This window comes from Lynx canadensis, chromosome C2 (assembly GCF_007474595.2).
Source record: "Lynx canadensis isolate LIC74 chromosome C2, mLynCan4.pri.v2, whole genome shotgun sequence".
Classification (NCBI taxonomy): Eukaryota; Metazoa; Chordata; class Mammalia; order Carnivora; family Felidae; genus Lynx; species Lynx canadensis.
In genome coordinates this window covers 34,982,284-35,000,130 of record NC_044311.2, presented here as the reverse complement: position 1 = coordinate 35,000,130, position 17,847 = coordinate 34,982,284, and the positions used below count along the sequence as shown (strand labels likewise).

At 45.0% G+C, this 17,847-nt stretch overlaps 1 protein-coding gene across 3 annotated transcripts in view; it reads left to right on the top strand.

Annotated features, from left to right (window-relative positions):
- RBP2 (retinol binding protein 2) overlaps positions 1-16,612 on the top strand; it is a 118,850-nt gene extending 102,238 nt beyond the window's left edge. For all 3 annotated transcript variants that reach the window (XM_030330408.1, XM_030330406.1, XM_030330407.1), the window contains 3 exons: positions 6,852-7,030; positions 14,653-14,754; positions 16,329-16,612. In XM_030330408.1, the coding sequence (XP_030186268.1) occupies positions 6,852-7,030; positions 14,653-14,754; positions 16,329-16,379 (332 nt within the window). In that variant the 3' untranslated portion in view covers positions 16,380-16,612. The remainder of the gene's footprint in view (positions 1-6,851; positions 7,031-14,652; positions 14,755-16,328) is intronic.
- The last annotated feature ends 1,235 nt before the right edge of the window (positions 16,613-17,847 follow it).

Genomic DNA, 17,847 nt, shown 5'->3' with positions numbered 1-17,847 from the left:
TGAGAGAAAGGAAGAGGCAGACAGGGGGGCAGCTCACTTTCTCTCTAAGTGTGTTATCTGGAAGACGAAATGGTATGAAGATGCGGAGAAGACTGCTCTTGCACCCTTCTCCCCACAGTTGCCTGAGAGGGCTGATGATCTGAGAATGAAGTCCAGGTTTGAAGCCCATCGAAGCTGCTCTTGAAATGGGTCTCAGATTTCATATGATGAATATGTGTGCATCTCTCTCTTTAATTTACAAAGAGTGCCTGCCCTTTTAGCCTGCAACTTTAGCTTTTTGCGCAAGCATATTACAAAGCATTTTAATGGTGAGTAGTATACTCATATTTCAACTTTATGGCTTGCATTGTTCAAAATGCAGTTATGGAAAGTATGCTTTAATAAAGTCACTTCAGTGTTGTTTTCTTCTGCAGGAGCTACAAGCCACATATATTATTCAGAAATAGCTTGCCTTTGGACCTTTTCCTCTGAGATAGAAATTCATTTCACCTGGCTATAAATCAGGCTCGAAGATACCTTTAATCCAGAAAAGCAGATAAAACATACTTGATAACCCTGATGTTAAAATACCATATCAGGAAAATAATTTTCTCTGCAAAGTACAAAGAGGAAGTGTTTTTATAATCTGTGTGTGTGCGTGTGTATTCTACAGCTGCAGTTGAACCTTTCCTTTTGATTAGAAATATCACGAATCTACCAACAGAACACTTGGTTCCTTTCCCTGGGGTGGAGCAGAGGTGACATGATTAACCGGCCTGTGCAAATGCTAAAGGGTGGCCAAGAGGCCGAGCCATTTTTCAATCTAGAGAAGCAGCAATGCTTGATTCTATTTGCATAGAGCCCCTGATAAGATTCCCCTAGCACTGGTCAGAAAGATTGACGGGGGGTGGTGTTTCCAGGACAAATCAGTTCTATCAGCAATAGGCATTTTTAGCTGTGATCTACCTTTCTAGGCAACCAGGGACAAGCAATAATTTTTGTTAGGGGAGCCTTAGTTGTGAACGATAAACGGACTGTATTTGTAGGCAAGCTGTCAGGAGCTCTGTCCCAGCTGGGTCACTCTGAACCCACCACATAAATTCTCTGTGCCTTGATTTCCACATCCTCTCTGAGGAACACTGCTGTTCTAAATTTCTCAGTAATTCCCAATTCTTCCTTAGTCCTTTTGCCCAGAGCCTTCCCCTTTGTTTCACCTGGTTAACACCTGGTCTGTGGTTTTCTTTCTCATCTCCTAACTACGGCTCCAGCACCACGGTTTAGAACAGCATGGACCTCAGGAGCAAGAGCTAAAGTTGTTTCTATCCACTGGCCAAACTACACAGTGAGGAAACTGGCCCATGTAGACAAATGTTTGGCCAAGCTGGCTAGAATTCCTATGTGACAAGCCAGGCCTATGCTAGTGAGAGAGTAGATAAGCCACCATTCTGACTGTTCCTTCAGAGTCCAGAGCCCTTGGACCATGGAGCAGAGATGCAGAAACATGAACCAAATATTTCGCCCTGGACTGAATGCTGATCTGGCCACTGTTTCACCTAAACAGGAAAGGTTGAGGGGTAGAGGCCAATGCATCTATTACTACTCATTACTACTCTGTAAAGCATTTTACCATCATTTTAACAGAAACCTTACATAAATAACCCTACGAGATGAGCATTCTTTCCCCATTTTACTGTGAGAAAACTTAGGCTCAGAAAGGCAAAGTGACTTCATTGAGGTCACATAGCTGGCAAATCTGGACCAGGATTTATACCTGGATTTGACCCTCACTCTTTTATACCAGTAGTTCTGAACTTTAGCAGGCACAGAATCACTTGGAAGTCTTGTAAAAACAAGCAGGTCCCAATCCCCAGGTCTAGTGCAAGCCCTAGAATTTACATTTGTAAGAGGTTCCCAGGTGCTGTGAAGCTGCTGGCCCAGGGACCTCACTGTGAGAACCACTGTCCCAAACTAGGGTGCCTATTAACCAATCCAGAAGTGTTTCTGGTGCACCTACTCTGTGTCCGATCCTGGGGACACAGAGCAAGCAGACAGAATTGTCCTTATCCTCATAGAGGTAAGACTTCAGAGGAAAGAACCATCACCCCCGTGAAAAAGTCAGAGGAAACTATCAGGTAGTGCCTCCTGGGGGTAAAGCTCTGTGGCCTGAAGAGCAGATGAGGAAGGAGGCAGGAAAGAGCAGAACAGCACTAGAGAAGGCAAGGCTGGGGCTGGGTCTTAGGAGATTTGGAGAGCTGGGAGGAGAGGGGCAGAGATTTAGGGGGCGAACGCACAGGGCGTTATCTAGAAAAATGCTAAGGACTCTGAGCACACCAGCCTCTGAGATCAAGGGGCTTCATAATGATGATTACAATGATGGCAACAGCTACCATTTACGGGGCCATTACCACAAGGCACCAGCCACTGGGCAGAACTCTTCACAAACGCCATCGAAGTTAATCCTCAAAGCAACCTGATGCAGTTAATAATAACTCCACTTATGGCCACTACTCTCTGCTGCTTCTAGATCTGGACCCGAGGGTCCAGCAATGGCACTGAAGCTGGACACACAAGTGTCACCTGACTCACTAGACTGTTTCTGGGATAGAAGGAGAGAAGCAGGAGTTGGAGTGTGACATGTTAGCCCTCTGCCTACCACAACCATGTGTTTATACTGACCAGATATGGAAGATTCTTCAGTGGCTTTTAGCAGTTTTAAGGAAAGATTAATTTGTAAGACAGAAATACTTGAACACTTGGTCCTGTTTAGTCTTTTCTCAACAGGCCAGCAGTTGCCTTGAAGGGTGAAAATTAAACAGGAAATAGCTCCATAATTGCAGGGCCCAGGTGACTGAGATAATGCCTCAGATTGGGGGTTGTTAGCGCTTTCTGTATTATGTTCTGCGGAGCACCAGACCGGCTGGGTGAGATGTCCCACCACAGCACAGGGCTACGACCACATAAGACTGGGAAAGTCTGCATCCTATCTCCCCACTGTTGGAGTTGCAAAGTATCTCTCATAGAATGAAGACTCTGTGAAGTTCTTCAGTGTAGAAACCAGCTTCTCTTGCTTTTACCTCCTCATTTCCCGAACTTAGTAGCTCACGGGCCACATTTTTTTGACGACCAAATGACCTATGAAGCAAACACAGTGGGATGCCCCGGGATCTGTGAATGCTGGGCGAAGAGGCCTAGAGGTGTTCACAGCACAAAGAGCAGAGGAGAGAGCCTTTATCTCATTCCACATCCTGTTGCCTCATTCCAGTCTGTGTGGCTTGGACGTCCCCAGGTACAATTCCATAAACCATGAAGCTGAAGCTAAATGAGGTATCAGAGAATGGCCAGGGGCTGGAGTGTGAATGACCCACCTCAAATTTCTTATAGAACCCTGGGCACAGAAAACCTTTGCTATGTGGTGAAGATAATACATTAGAGCTCTGGAAAACATAAACTGCCCCAAACAGGGAGGTCTCATCTAGCTGGACCCAGAAGTCCTTGTGCCTCCAGGGGAAGTATAAAGAAGGGTCAGTCAGAAGTTACTGGTATTTGGGCAGCCACAGAAAGTGCACAATCTAGGATGGTCTGACCTGACAAGATGGGCCAGCCCACAGCTTTCAGGCTTGTAGAGCACTGTGCTGACCCTGGAGACAGGCCATTCTGAGTTCAAATTCCACCTGTATTGCTTCCTCACTATATAACCCAGGGAAAGTGACACAGCCTCTCTGAGCCAGTTTCCTCATTGGTAAAATGGAGATAATATGGTACTTATCTCATGAGTTTGTTGGGTGAGGTTTCCCAAGGGAGGTTCCACCCTGGGGCACCATTCCTGGTCGGTTTCAAGGCATGTCTTAGTTACCACCCCAGATATTACGATGGGTCCACACAGCATAGCCCCCAGATCATCTTACCTAAAATTTGGCTCCTATGTTCCCCAAAAGATTAATCCCCTGTCCCACTTTTTGGATCTCACCTTGACTCCAAAGCTGAAAACCACTGTTTTTTCCTCCCAACCTGATACCTCCACACATATCCATCCAATTATCAAATCCTGTGATTGCTTTTTCAGCCATGTATACTTAGACAAGTCACTTAACCTCTCTCAGCCTCCATGTCATCACCTATGGCTTGAGGAGTAGGTGCTTAAGCCATGGCTTTCAAATTTCTTACACCATGGAACTCTCTCCAGACAGCCCCTTATGAGGAAATCCAAGATCTAAAAAAACCCAGAGATTCTGGGTCTAAGGTAAGACCCAGAAATATGTAGTTTTTACATCTTCCCACATGATTCTGATGGGCAGCTAGCTTTGGGACCCATTGGTGAATTCTTAGACATGACAGGTTCTCAACCAATATTCGTGAACAATATTTGAGCAAGGCACTAGCATTCATGTACTAGTTCATGCCAATCTGAACCTATTTTTTCTTTTCAACTTAGGATACAGGTATGTAATCCTTTTACTTTCTGGGCTGCCTAATGCTAGGTGAAATTCTTCTCTTTATGATAAAGGCTGTCTATACAATTTCAGTTCCAAAATCCCAGCCAGGGCCCTTCCCCATGCAGATGTGATACCGTTGTGGGTTCCCATCTGTGGTCAAACTGCTGGCCCACAGGGAAGTCCAACCAGCCAGCTTCAGTCCCTTCATGGTCCTTTAGAACCAAGGTTGTTTAGGTCCTTTAGAGTGATAGTAACTGAAGAGATCCAGAAGGAAATGGGTCAGAAAGGAAATGGGAAGAGAGGATAAAGGACATGATGTTTGGTTACCATAGAAGCACAACAGAAAGGGTGGGGTATGGCCAGCAGAGATGTTAGTTCTCCATATTCCTGAACTGTTGGTAACTGCTGCTCTTTCTCACGGGCTCAATAGTATTTATCCCACACCAGACAGCACACAGGGTCAAGTTTAATCACCCCCCTACCATAGAGATGGGACTGGGGTTCTCGGAGAAAGAACACTCAATGAATTTGAATTGTTCTTACTCTTGAGGTCAGTATCAATGTCAGAGTTTCTGAAAATTTCCAGGTAGAATTTCTGAAAAAAAAATTAAAAATTTAGATTGACATCCAAAAATATCTGGAGAATTCACAGACATAAAGAGATTCAAACATGATTTGGCTAGATACTAAGAGCTTAATAATGTTTACAGCAAGTCCCAGAATTATCCTTTGTTTCTAAATCTATTCTACAGGACAGTGACATTTTATACAAAACCAGAGGTTGGCGAGAAAGTTGGTTCTGCACCTAGCTTCATACTATAAAATTCAAGGCTTAGTAAATGAAACACCCCACTGAGGGGCACACTCCCTTTTACTTACTAATAGTCTCTAAGAAATGAATATGTTTTCCTTCAAAATATTTTTTAATAACTTCACTCCTGTTTTAAAATAAAGATATAGTTAAAGATAACTGGAAGGCTCTCTGGCGAAACTTAATTTTCAAATATCCATTGCCATTGTTTTCAATCAAAAATTTTTGTGAAAACAAAGACTGCATATGTACCAATTGTCAATCTGTCATAGGAATACTACTCAAAGTGTGGCCAATGACCAATAATAATGAACGTCACCTTGGAGTTTATCCAAAATGCAAACTCATGGCTTGCCCTGAGACCTAACAGAGTCGGAACATATGGGACCAGGGCCCAGTCATCTCTTTGAACAAGTTTTCATGGAAATTCTGATGCTTACTGAACTTTAAAAATAACTGCCTTATTGTTCTTAAACATTTTACAACATATACATGTTTCAAATCATCACATTGTACAACTTAAAGTTATGCATTCTTATTTGTTCATTGTATCTTAGTAAAGCTGGGGATAAAAAGAACTGCTATAGAATTTGATGGGGAAAAAATCAAGGCAGAGAAAACATGTAAATGGAGTAAATGAGGCAAAATCTTAATTATTGAATCTGGGTAGTGGTTGTGTGTAGTTCTTTGTATTCTCCTCTCTGTTTTGTTTTAAACTTTTTGCAATAAAAAATATAAACAACTATTCATCTTTTCCTTAAAAATAACCAAAGAAACCTCTGAACAACTATTTATTAAGTGTCTGGAATATGCTTAAAGTTGTCCTGGAGGCTCATGACTGAGGCAGAACAGCCTAGCTAAGTACATCCTCAATCTGCTTTAAAAATGAAAGTTTGCTGGGGTGCCTGGGTGGCTCAGTCAGTAGAGCATCTGACTTCAGCTCAGGTCATGATCTCATAGTTCATGAGTTCGAACCCCGTGTTGGGCTCTGTGCTGACAGCTTGGAGCCTGGAGCCTGCTTCAGATTCTGTGTCTCCCTTTCTCTCTGCCCCTTCTCTGCTTGTTCTCTCTCTCTCTCTCTCTCTCTCTCTCAAAAATAAATAAACAGTAAAAAAATTTTTTTAATGAAAGTTTGCACGTATCCTTACCTGCCATGGCTATTAACAAAAGGTCCATTTTTACCCATGATCTAGACTGGTTATTTTTAAGTGGTCCTTTTTCTTTTAAACCATGAAGTCTTTTGCTCAGCAAGCTCTTAGGAGGAAACCCAAAATGTCAGATAGATAGAATAGAGCTTCTAGGTGGAGCGGTGTGTGTGTGTGTGCATGCACATGCATGTGTATGAATGCACATACACACTGGGAGTTGCAGCTCAGAGGTAAGCCCTGCCTGCTACCTCTCCCTCCTATTAGGGCTCCTGAAGAGGCACTGAGAGACCCTAGGTTTCCAGACAATTGACTGAGATGCCCAAACTGGCCGTGTGTAAGACAACTCTTCTTTTCCATTTGAGCAAAGAAATGTGGCCTGCCCATGATCTGTGCCTCTGGTCCTAAATGTTTGGCCTTGTTAAAGAAATGAATGAGTCTGGCTGAGCACATCATAACCTCCACAACTCCCTTTGCCAACAGATATTGATTTTGCCACCCGCAAGATCGCAGTACGTCTGACTCAGACAAAGATCATTGATCAAAACGGCGATAACTTCAAGACAAAAACCAACAGCACGTTCCGCAACTATGACCTGGATTTCACCGTTGGAGTGGAGTTTGAGGAACACACAAAGGGCCTGGACAATCGGACTGTTAAGGTGAGGACCTGGCCTGGCAGTTTCTACTCATATACTCTGTGTGCAGGAGCTGGCTATCTGCCTTCACAATGAAAATATGACAGAAACAACCTGGGAGGGATCAGGAGAGGGGACCAGAGTGGACTTAATGATACTCGCAATTAGCAATTATTGGAAGTTCAGCAGGAAGAGGCAAGCTGCCTTCTACACTAAGTTTATAAGGAAAGGAGAGATGAAAAGACTGCCGACCTCTCTAGGATCTGGGTTAGGAGGCCAGCTCCTATGCCGACATGGGTCTGGCCAAGAAGGTGGAATATTGTAGGGAGTGACAGTGATTTCACAAGCTGGGTAGCACAGCTTCATCCCAGGGGCAACCCTACTCAGCACCAGCCAAGCATTGCCATGGAGCCCTGGGGCCTTATGTTGCTAGATTTCATTTTTCTTTTTAAGAGATGCTGAGAATTCATGTTTTTATATGAAATACCTCAATATTGGAGGATCCCAACTGATGTAAATTTTTTTTTAAGAAAAATAAAGTGCCGGGGCACCTGGGTGGCTCAGTCAGTTAGGCATCTGACTTTGGCTCATGTCATGATCTCACAGTTCATGATTTCGAGCCCCACATCGGGCTCTGGGCTGACAGCTCAGAGCCTGGAGCCTGCTTCAGATTCTGTGTCTCCCTCTCTCTCTGCCCCACCCCTGCTTGCTCTCTGTCTCTCAAAACTGAATAAACTTTAAAAAAAAATTTCAAAAAGAGAAAAAGAAAAAGAAAGTGCTAATCAAAAAAGGTCAGTAGACTAAATGAAGTCAGGGTTTCCCCAGTCCTGGTATTTGGAGGAATCTTCTGTCTCAGCAGAATCTTCTGTCTCATACCTTAACTCACAGGACATCACTGAGGAAAGCCTCCGTTTATCAGAAGGCCAGACTTCCAGCCACTGGAACTGCTTGGGTATAGGTAGGACCTTGGTAGTGAGCAGACAACTCTGAGTGCCTAAGTTGAGAGTTATCTCAAAGCCTGAGAACCGTACTCTGCAGAGGAGATAGGTCCTCACCCAGAAGAGCTTTTTGTAAATAAGGTAGAGAAGGATAGCAACAAGGGGAAGTGGGGAGGAAGGGGGGGAAGGCGAGGTAACAGCAGGCCCCCCTCTCCTCTTGCAACCCCGTGTGGAATCATAACGCAGTGTGCAATCTCCACGGTGCCCACACTCATAGTAAGTGCACCTGTCTTTGGTTATCCAAATCCAATTACACCTGGTCAGTCCCCACAAGTAGGAGTGGGGAGAAATGCATCTCAGTCATATTTAAGGATTCCCCCATTCCAATCTTAGCATTGTGCAAGAACCTCATGGATGATACAGTCCAGGAAACTTCCAGGGATATCATTTAGCATGATTGCCACAGACCACTCACTGTCCAGGCCCATGCAGTTTCTACCACGGTGGGCAGCTTAAATATTTATAGCATCCACTCCCCCCATGCCAATGTAGACACCAGGACCTCTGCCCTGGCTCCCAAAGTGAGGGCGGGCAGGGCTGAGTATCGTGTCCACCGGTATTTGTTCCCTCAACCCCCAGCAGTGGGCCATCCCCTTAGAGTGTCTCAGGAGAGCAGAATCCTCCACCCTGCCCTTCCCCTTTCACCGTAAGCCCCACTCTCTACAGAGTCCCACTTTTCTCTGGTGCGTGCAGGAGCGCCTTCAAAGTCACAGGTCCCAACCCTCCCCCAAAGCCAGGGACATGAGGTCTGGCTGCTCTCCTGGGTGGGGAGAAAAAGCTGTCATCATTCTTTGGTGATGAGTCTGAAGCCAAGAGAGCAGGACACATTTCATTTCTCAATCAAGTTGTCCTGCAGCATTGATAATCTCAGCCATCACGTCAAGGTTGAATTATATTTAGTGCTCCTTGCTAAAGAAAAGTGGGAAATGAAAAGCACTTTGGAAATGCTTCCATCAGAGCAATCTTGGCATAAGAGCCTGAGCTTCCGGGCTCTGGAACAGCCCCTTGTAGAATCCCTCCCCGAGGGGTTGATGGATCGACAAGCCTTCTCTGAACTGTGTGGCTAGAAGGCCAATTCCTCAGACACCAGAACCGAAAGGAAATTTGTGGTCTGGATTTTTGCATCACTCTGCTGTTCCAGCCTGATCTGTTCACAACGATTCATTTTCCCTCACCTTTCCATTCTGGGTTTGGGCTATTGAAAAGCAGCCCTGTTGTCTCTGACTGGCTTTTCCATCACCTTTGATAGTCGAGAACTCACTCTTCCTGAAATCAGTCACATACGTGCAACCTTCCTGACCCTTAAAGGATTCCGTCTCTTAACACCTGTTCTTCTTGTGCCTCTTCTTCCATTCTCGTCCCTCTGGGCTCCCTCTGGGAGCCCCATCTGTTCCCCAGGATCAGGTCTTAGCCCTGCATGGAGAGAGAATCCCCCTTCCCACTTTTTGTCTCTATTCTGCCCAAAACAAAAAGTTGGGGCTTACACACACACACACACACACACACACACACACACTCAGAGGAGACTGGTGGGGGCTGAGAAGTGCCCAGGACAGAATGTGCCCAGTCTCCTCCAGCAAAGGACTGTTCCCATGAGAATTGCACAGAGGGCAGATGCCCTTGGAACTACCTACTCACTGTAACTTGACTGGATTCCTTCAGCTGGAAAGGGACTACAGGGAGCAAGTGAGTCTACCTCTCTGCTGAATTTCTGTCTTCCACAGGTGGTGGCATGTGTGAGTGCACACAAAGCTGTGTGTCTATGTGCATGTGTGCACATGTGCATGTATGTGCCCCAGTATGCACGGGTGCATATATGTATATGTGTACATGTGTATGAGTGTGTGTGTGTGTGTGTGTGTCTGTGTGTGTGCATGTATCTGTGTGTATATATGTTGCTGTAGCACTCATGCTCTTATGCTCCAGGGCTCTACTTCTCAACAACTTGGTCACCCTCAGGAACCCCTCTGAGAATCTCCCCATTGGTCAGTTTGGGGGAGAGATGTGTGTAGGGTAGGGTTGTAGCAGAGGCACAATAGAGCCCTAAAGTGCCCAGGTCTATGCCAGAACAGGAACAGTGACACCACTTTGATCATGGGGTCGAATCTTTGAGGGACCCAGGGATCATCTTCTTCCTTCCTATGGGTCACTTCCTATTCTAATTTGTTTCTAAGAGAATTTAAAGCACCTTTCAAAAAGGTGCAAACAAGCAAACAAGCTTGCAAACAAGCAAAAAAAAAAAAAATACACAAGCTGCCCAGAATAAAAGTACATTAAAAAGAAGTAATTAATAATCTTATAATGGAATAGCATATGGGCATAGAAAGGAATAAAGTACCGATACCTGCTGCAACCTGGATGAACTTGGAAAACATTCTGCCAAGTGAGAGAAGTCAGACACAGAAGGCCACTTGTCGTATGACTTACATAAAATGTCCATGATAGGCAAACCTATAGACACAGAAAGTGGTTGCCAGGGGCAGAGGGAGTGGGTAGCAGTGACTAATTCGTGCAGGACTTCTTTGGAGGACAATGAGAATATTCTGGATTTAGATAGTGGTGATGGTTTTACAACCCTGTGAATATACTAAAAATGACTGAATTATATACTTTAAAAGGGAGGGTAAATTGTATGGGAATTATATCTCAATTAAAAACAATAAGTAATTGGAGACAGACAGTAAGGGCAGGGGAACGCAGACACAGATGATGGCAGTTAGAACAAATAATGCCATTGTGATTATTATGCGCCAGAGCCCAGGGGAAACACAGGAGGTCCCCACTTCAGGGATCGCCGGAGGGGACAGTGGGCACTGCCAGAATAACTCTTCCATGAGGGCAGGTGCACTGGGAGAGTTTAAACCTGTTAATAGTGTCCTTTAATGCTCTTAAAGAGCTGTTATTTTCCTTTAAAAAAAAACTTCCTTGGGGACTGATTCAAATTTACAGAAAAGTTGCACGAAAGTAGCAAAGAACATCTGTATGCCCTCTGCTGAGAGTTACCTGTTAACATTTTTGCCCCATTTGCTTTATCTTTTGTACATGTTCTCTTGCCATTATACAAATATATTTTTCTGAACAGTCTGATATGTTACCCCTAAATAATTGAGTGTTTCCTATGAGTTGGGATATTCTTTTATGTAATCACAGTATAGTTGTCAACTTCTGCAAATTTAACATTGATACAGGACCATATCTAATTTCCCATACAGGGCTGTTTTTAATGATGTTAACTTTGAACACTGAGATAGGGGAAATTGCAGTGCGGGCCCAGTTTCCTTAATTCACTGCAAACACATCTTCTTCACCCTCTAGCTCACAAGCAATGATTTTCCTGACTAGTATCCATTTCCTCAGCCTCAAGATCTTTTAAGATAGTTGGGCATCTTTTAAAACCTCCTCTGATGTGGGGATGAGGGACACCAGCTAAAAGCAAGTTGAAGTGTGGAATTTTAGTTCATTTAACCATTCTCTCCTCTCTTCTTGTCATCTGTTTCATGTAGGAAACATGTAGGTGTTGCCATTAATTGTAGATATTGCCATTGGTAATGGATTTACTTAGGGTCAGAGTAACTGTTAATCTTGCTGCCTACTAAGATTTATCAACAGAAAATATTAGGACAGGCCCTCATGCACCAACATTTTTCTTTTTTGTTCCTTCTATGTGTTTGCCAAGCAGCTACTACATGCCAGGCCTGGGTCATTGCATTGACCCCTTTTTGCCCTGAAAGATCTCACAGCCTCCTGAGGAGGCAGACAAGTAGATGGACAGTTACCATCCAGTGTCCATATTGATGGTCCCATGGGTGCACTCCTGGGGTACCAGAGAAACCAAGGCAAGGAGGTGGGTCGGCTGAGTCATTGCCAAGAACCATCATCAATGAAGAATACATACGCTCATTTATTCCCCCACGTGGATTTACCTCAAGATTCCGTTTCGACAAAATTACTCAATCACAGATTCATTTAACTGCTTACCAGGCACCTTCTCTGGCTGGTGACTCTGCCGAGTCTGGGGTTGCAGAACTGAGCAGCTGGCATAGCCTCTTCCTTCATGGAGCTTATTGTCAATTGGGGGCAACAGATACTTGTTCAATGAGCATGTATTAGGTGTCCATTAGGTGTAAGGCAATGTGGGATGGGGGAGGCAGGGTTAAAAGACAAGGTCTTTGCCCAAATAGAAGACATTTTGAGTCGTTTCTCATCCTTTTGGGAGGGAACTTAGTCGCAAGACTGATGATGAGCAACAACAAACGAGTATCCCCTTCTCATCTACTTGGGAGAGAATTCTGGAATCTTCCAGACAACATCTCCCTCCCAGAAGGGCAAAGGGAACACCCTGTGAATTAAGCTTCTCCAAGACATTCAAAGATGTGAGGCTTAGGATGGCCCCAAAGGAGGAGATATTTTCTTTAGAAAACATAGGCAATTTTATCATTACATTAATTTAGGGAATATTAATACATGCAGATGATTTTTTAAAAAGTAAAAAGTAAAAAGTGAAATTTCCTTCCCATCCTGGCCCCCAGCCTCTCAGTTCCTTCCCAGGGACAAATACTACTAAGGGTTCTTTTACTTCCTTAAAGAGATTGTGTGCAAACATATGCAGGCATGCACCCACCCCCCTTGTTTTATGCACGTGGCCCTGCTCTTTGCTTTCTTGACTTAACTGTGCACTATGGAGACTGCCCTCCTCCATAAGTAGAGAGCTGCCTCCTCCTTTCAAGGGCTTCACAGCATGGATGAACCGCACATATTTAACCAGCCACCCACTGACAGAATTGATGAGGCTTCCAGACATTTGCTGTAACAAACAACACTGCATTGTGTTGAGGAGTAAAATGAGGAGGAATAAAATTGTACATTAAATATATAATATGGTCAAGGTCAAATATTTTAGAAATAGGTAGACTTAACAATCTGTAGAAAGAAAATCTGTACCAAAAAAATAGACCTAAATGTGCAAAGGACAGTGACTAAATAAACACAGGTCAGTTTGTCACCAACTAGGCTTGTAAGATAGAAAAGTAAACATCTGGGCCTTGGCATAATATTGCTCATAGAGGTGTACTACTGATTATACATACTTAGAAGGAAACCAGCGGGCATCAGGGCCATCCCTGAGAAAGGACAGTACCGACACAAAACCACTGCCTGCATGGGAGTGACGTCATTCTCTCAGGAGGTGCATGTGCAGTCCTAATCTGAGCTCAGAGGTGGGTGGCCCTAGAGAACCACCTAGGGCTGGTATGAATCGTCCTGAGGCAGGTACCAGGAGAAATAAAAGGGAAACAGAGGGCAGAGGAGTTGGGGGGTGTAAAATTTATAAGTGTGTGCACAGGAGTTTTTTGTTTCTTTTTCTTTTTTTTTTTTTTTTTTTTGAGAGGGAGACAGTGTGAGCAGGGGAGGGGCAGAGAGAGAGGGAAGAGAATTCCAAGCAGACTCCACACCATCAGCACAGAGCCCAATGCAGGGCTCGAACTCATGAACCGTGAGATCATGGCCTGAGCGGAAATCAAGAGTTGGACGCTCAGCCAATTGAGCGACCCAGGCACCCCATGCACAGGAGTTTGAGCCTCTTGGAATTCAGCGGGTTTATGGCTTCTCCAACCTACTGGTCTGCTCAGCCTGGCTGTCCAACGTGAGCTCCGAATCTCTGCTGCTGCTCCTGTTTTACTAACCGGTCTGCATTGCTTCCTGGAGGAAACCCAGGACCAGGGGAAGGTCCACCCTCCTGCTTCTGGATGATGAGGATGGCACTGAAGCCATCTGTTGTGGCCCCTGCTAGTTAGGTAGCTTCTCTGCATGTATTATTGCCCTCCAACAGGCAGTCCTCACAATGTAGCTTCTGTAGGAAAATTCCCAGAAGCAGAATTTCTAGGTCAAGGAGTATACACAATGCCATATTTCAAAAGGTAATGTAAAATTGCCCTGCAAAAGGACTCATACCAATTTCTATACCCACCAGCCGTTTACGGAGGTGCCTGCTTCTCTACACTTCCTCCAACTCAGTGTGTTATCAGACCCTTTGATCTTTGACCATATGATGAATTGTATCTGAAAAAACACCAGCCTTAATTTGCATTTCTCCTATTATGAGTAGGTTTGAATATGTTTTCTTATGGGCAAAAGCCATCTGCTGGTTTGTTTTTTTTCTCCTTGTAAGCTGTTGGTTGCATCCTTTTTAAAATTTCCTATTAGGTGAATGATCTTTTTCTTATTGGTTTACAGGAGCCCTTTATATATAAGGAAGTCAGGTCTTTGGTATGTGTTACAGTTATTTTTCCCAGTTTGTTACTCATCTGTTGACATTACGCTATTTTCCCCTTCCACAAAGTTTACATCCTTACATAGTCAAATGCATCATCTTTTCCCCCACTGATTTGAAATGCTATCTTCACAGTATGGTAAAATGAGAGAGTAGAATTCTTTAAAAGAGAACCAGCTCCAATAAGCCGGTTTGGTGGGAATGGTGGGTATATGTGGAAAGTGAGTCTGGCAGATCTTGGCTTGGCAAAAGCTGAGGGCTCTGCCCTGTGGGCAAGCGGGAGGCTGGCTATGGCCGAGGGAGGTGCAGCTGTGGGTTTAGGCTTGCTCGGTCCCCATCAAGATCATACATTTGAGTCGCCTGGGAACCTGTCATTGCAGACGCTGGTCACCTGGGAAGGCGATGTCCTGGTATGCGTGCAGAAGGGGGAGAAGGAGAACCGCGGCTGGAGGCAGTGGGTTGAGGGGGACAAGCTGCACCTGGTAAGTCCCGGGGTCTGCCCGGCTCCCTTCCACACGCTTCCACACATGACAGGTTCACCGCGCCAGGTGCTTTGACAAGAAAAACGGCCCTGCGCTCCTCCCCTGAGCTCCAGCCAAATGCGTGTGGTCATATAGTCAGAAAGCCATTCCCATCTGGCTCAGGGGACTCCAGGAAGAAATCTATATCGCTGTTTCTGTGAGCGGGTGCAATTAAAGTGAAAGTTCAAAATGCTGAGTTAGGAAGCCAAGATCCAGGGAGAAATGCAGGGAACCTGCTAAAGACCAGCTGAAGAGAAATGGGAGGCACAGAATTAAGACGCCCCAAGGGAGGGGAAGTCCAGGCCTCACCATTATGTGAGCCAGGGAAGAAGAGTGGTGGGAGTAGGGTGGACAGGGGCAGGTGGGCTTGGGAAACCATCTCACAGACCACAGGCATTACCCTCTCATCATCAGGTGTGCCCACCTGATCCTGAACTATTTTAGGTAAACTTGGTATTAGAACAGAGCAGTAGGAACAATTGCTGATCTCCTGAAATGAATTATGTGTCTAGATAGCTTAATTTTTCAGTCTTCAACCTTCAAGGAAATTTATGCATCCGGCATTCATGTAGGGGAAAATCTTTCACTGCTTTACACATTCAGTCACTCATTTGTCAAATGGCTCTTCATTCATTCAATCATTCATTCACCTGTGGAGTCAAGCGGGTGCCTGGCTCCAGTGTCGGTATTCAGGTCACCATGGTGCCCTTCACAGGCGGGCTCTGCCTCACCTGAGATCTTTATTTTGGAGGCAGTGTCAACTGGTGATAAATGGGAGGCATTCACCGTGTTTTCCGTTGATGGTTTTCCCTACCTGCTCTGGTTTGGATGATGGATTTTTTTAATTGTAGTACAATCCCCAATGGTCCCTGTGGCTAAGACAATGGATTCATTGTCAACTGCAATGATTTTGTGGCCGTCCCCACACTCATATTTTTCCCTCCTCCCTCAAGGAGTCATGAGGTGAGGATAAGGCCTGGGGGTTCCCTCTGTCTAGATGAAAAGCAGCATCTTGGCTGCATAGGCAGGCCTGGGGGGAGCCCTTCTGCAGCCCATGCCCTGTCCTTGCCTGTGATGTCGCCAACCCACATTCTAATCCCCAGAGGCCAGAAAGCCCCCAGGATGGAGTGACACCCCACCAGCCAGCATATTCCCAGGCCCTTGCCTTCCAAATGCTTTTCCCCACTAGATCCCTTCCTTCTTTGTGGCTTCACTGCCTTTTATAAATTAGGAGATGTTGCTTTAATCACGGGAGTAGGAAAAATCCCGCCCAAGAGGGTAATTTCTTTGCATTTTTCATTTTTATAGTTGTTCAAGCTCAATTCAAGTGTCAAAATCAAATTACTGCTACCTGCAGGGCATGCCAGCTGATTGGGTCTATGAGATGCACTTTGCCCAGAATGACTAAGTGTCCTCTTTATTCCAGCTTCCCCCACCACCCCAACTCCCAGACACCAAGAGGCAGGGGCAGGGGGAGGTGCGGGCATAGGAAGGCCTGGTTTGCTAGTCACTTCACCCACTTTCTAACCTTGCAGGAGCTGACCTGCGGTGACCAGGTGTGCCATCAAGTGTTCAAGAAGAAGTAATGGCCCACGAGGGGGCCTGCTGAGCACGTGCTCCACACTTCCCACATGGGTTCTCTGTGGGCTTAGGGAAGCAGCCATGGGGACCCTCCCCTCCTAACAGAGCCCAGTAAGGCATCTGGATGGGTTTTAAAACAGAATGAGTATGTTAACAGGTGACAAATATATACTTCCTTCGTTGAAACCTGGCATTAAATGAAAAAACAAAAATCACTCCCATACTTTGAAACCCTTTATATCTATCTCCCTTTATTTCTAGAACTCTCAGTTTTATCCACAGGCAACAGTGTGATTGCCCACATGGTGGTTTTCTGTGTAGCTTTTGTTGTGGTAGTTGTTGTTTATTTTTTGGTTTCATTTTATTTGTTTTTTGTTAATTTGTTTGGGGGAATTACTTTACTCAGAAACATTCCCTGGCTGACATCAGCATCCCCTACTAATTCTTGAACATTGCCCTTTGTGATTCATTCCTTCGGATAGTACATTCATTTCTCCAAGATTCTCTATTTTAAGAATGCAGATGGCTTCCAGTTTGCACTTTGCCTTCAGCAACATGGGCCCAGCTACTTCTAAGGGCCTCTGCAGATCTTCAGTACCAGCTGCTCTTGGCCCAGAACAGCCCTCTGCCCTTCATCTATGGGCAAAATGGCACCCCTGCAGAGGACTTGCTAAGCACTTCCAGGAAACCTGAGTTCAAGTTTTGCTTCTCCACTTCTTAGCTAGGTAACCATGGGAACTTTATTGACTTTTCTTTTTTTTTTTTGAAGTTTATATCTTTATTTTGAGAGAGAGAGAGAGAGAGAGATGGGAGGGGTAGAGAGAGAGGGAGAGAGAGAGAGAGAGAGAGAATCCCAAGTAGGTTCCACATTGTCAGCACGGAGCCCAATATGGGGCCCAAACTCATGAACCATGAGATTGTGACCCGAGCTGAAAACAAGAGTCAGATGCTTAACTGACTAAGCCACCAAGGAGCCCCTCATTGGCCTTTCTATCCATGTTTTTCTCTTCTATAAAATGGAGAAGACAAAATAGCATCTCCTCCATGGGGTTAATGTGAGCATTAAGCAAGCTATTGCATACAGAGTGCTTGGAATGGAACCTGATACATGGTAAGAATGAAGTTCCTGCTAGCTCTGATCATTATTTAGAGCTACTCCCTCCACATCCCAGGGGCCCAGATGAGTGGATACTAAGTAGGGATGGCTCGGGACCCCCAAGGCCTCCTGGTACTTCCAGAACATTAGGTTTGTTACTCTGAGCTGAATTGTATTTTCCTCCTGGATGTACCAATGGAATAGTGCACCTGGAACAGCATGGTAGTCAATAGGAACAGATTTATGGTGGATCATTCATGGGGTCCTGAGAAAGCCCCATAGCTCAAAGCCATTTTCCTCCCCATTTTGTAGCAGGGCCTAGAATCCCACCATTAGGTAAGCATTATCTTTGAAAAGCAGGTTTATCCCCAGAGCAG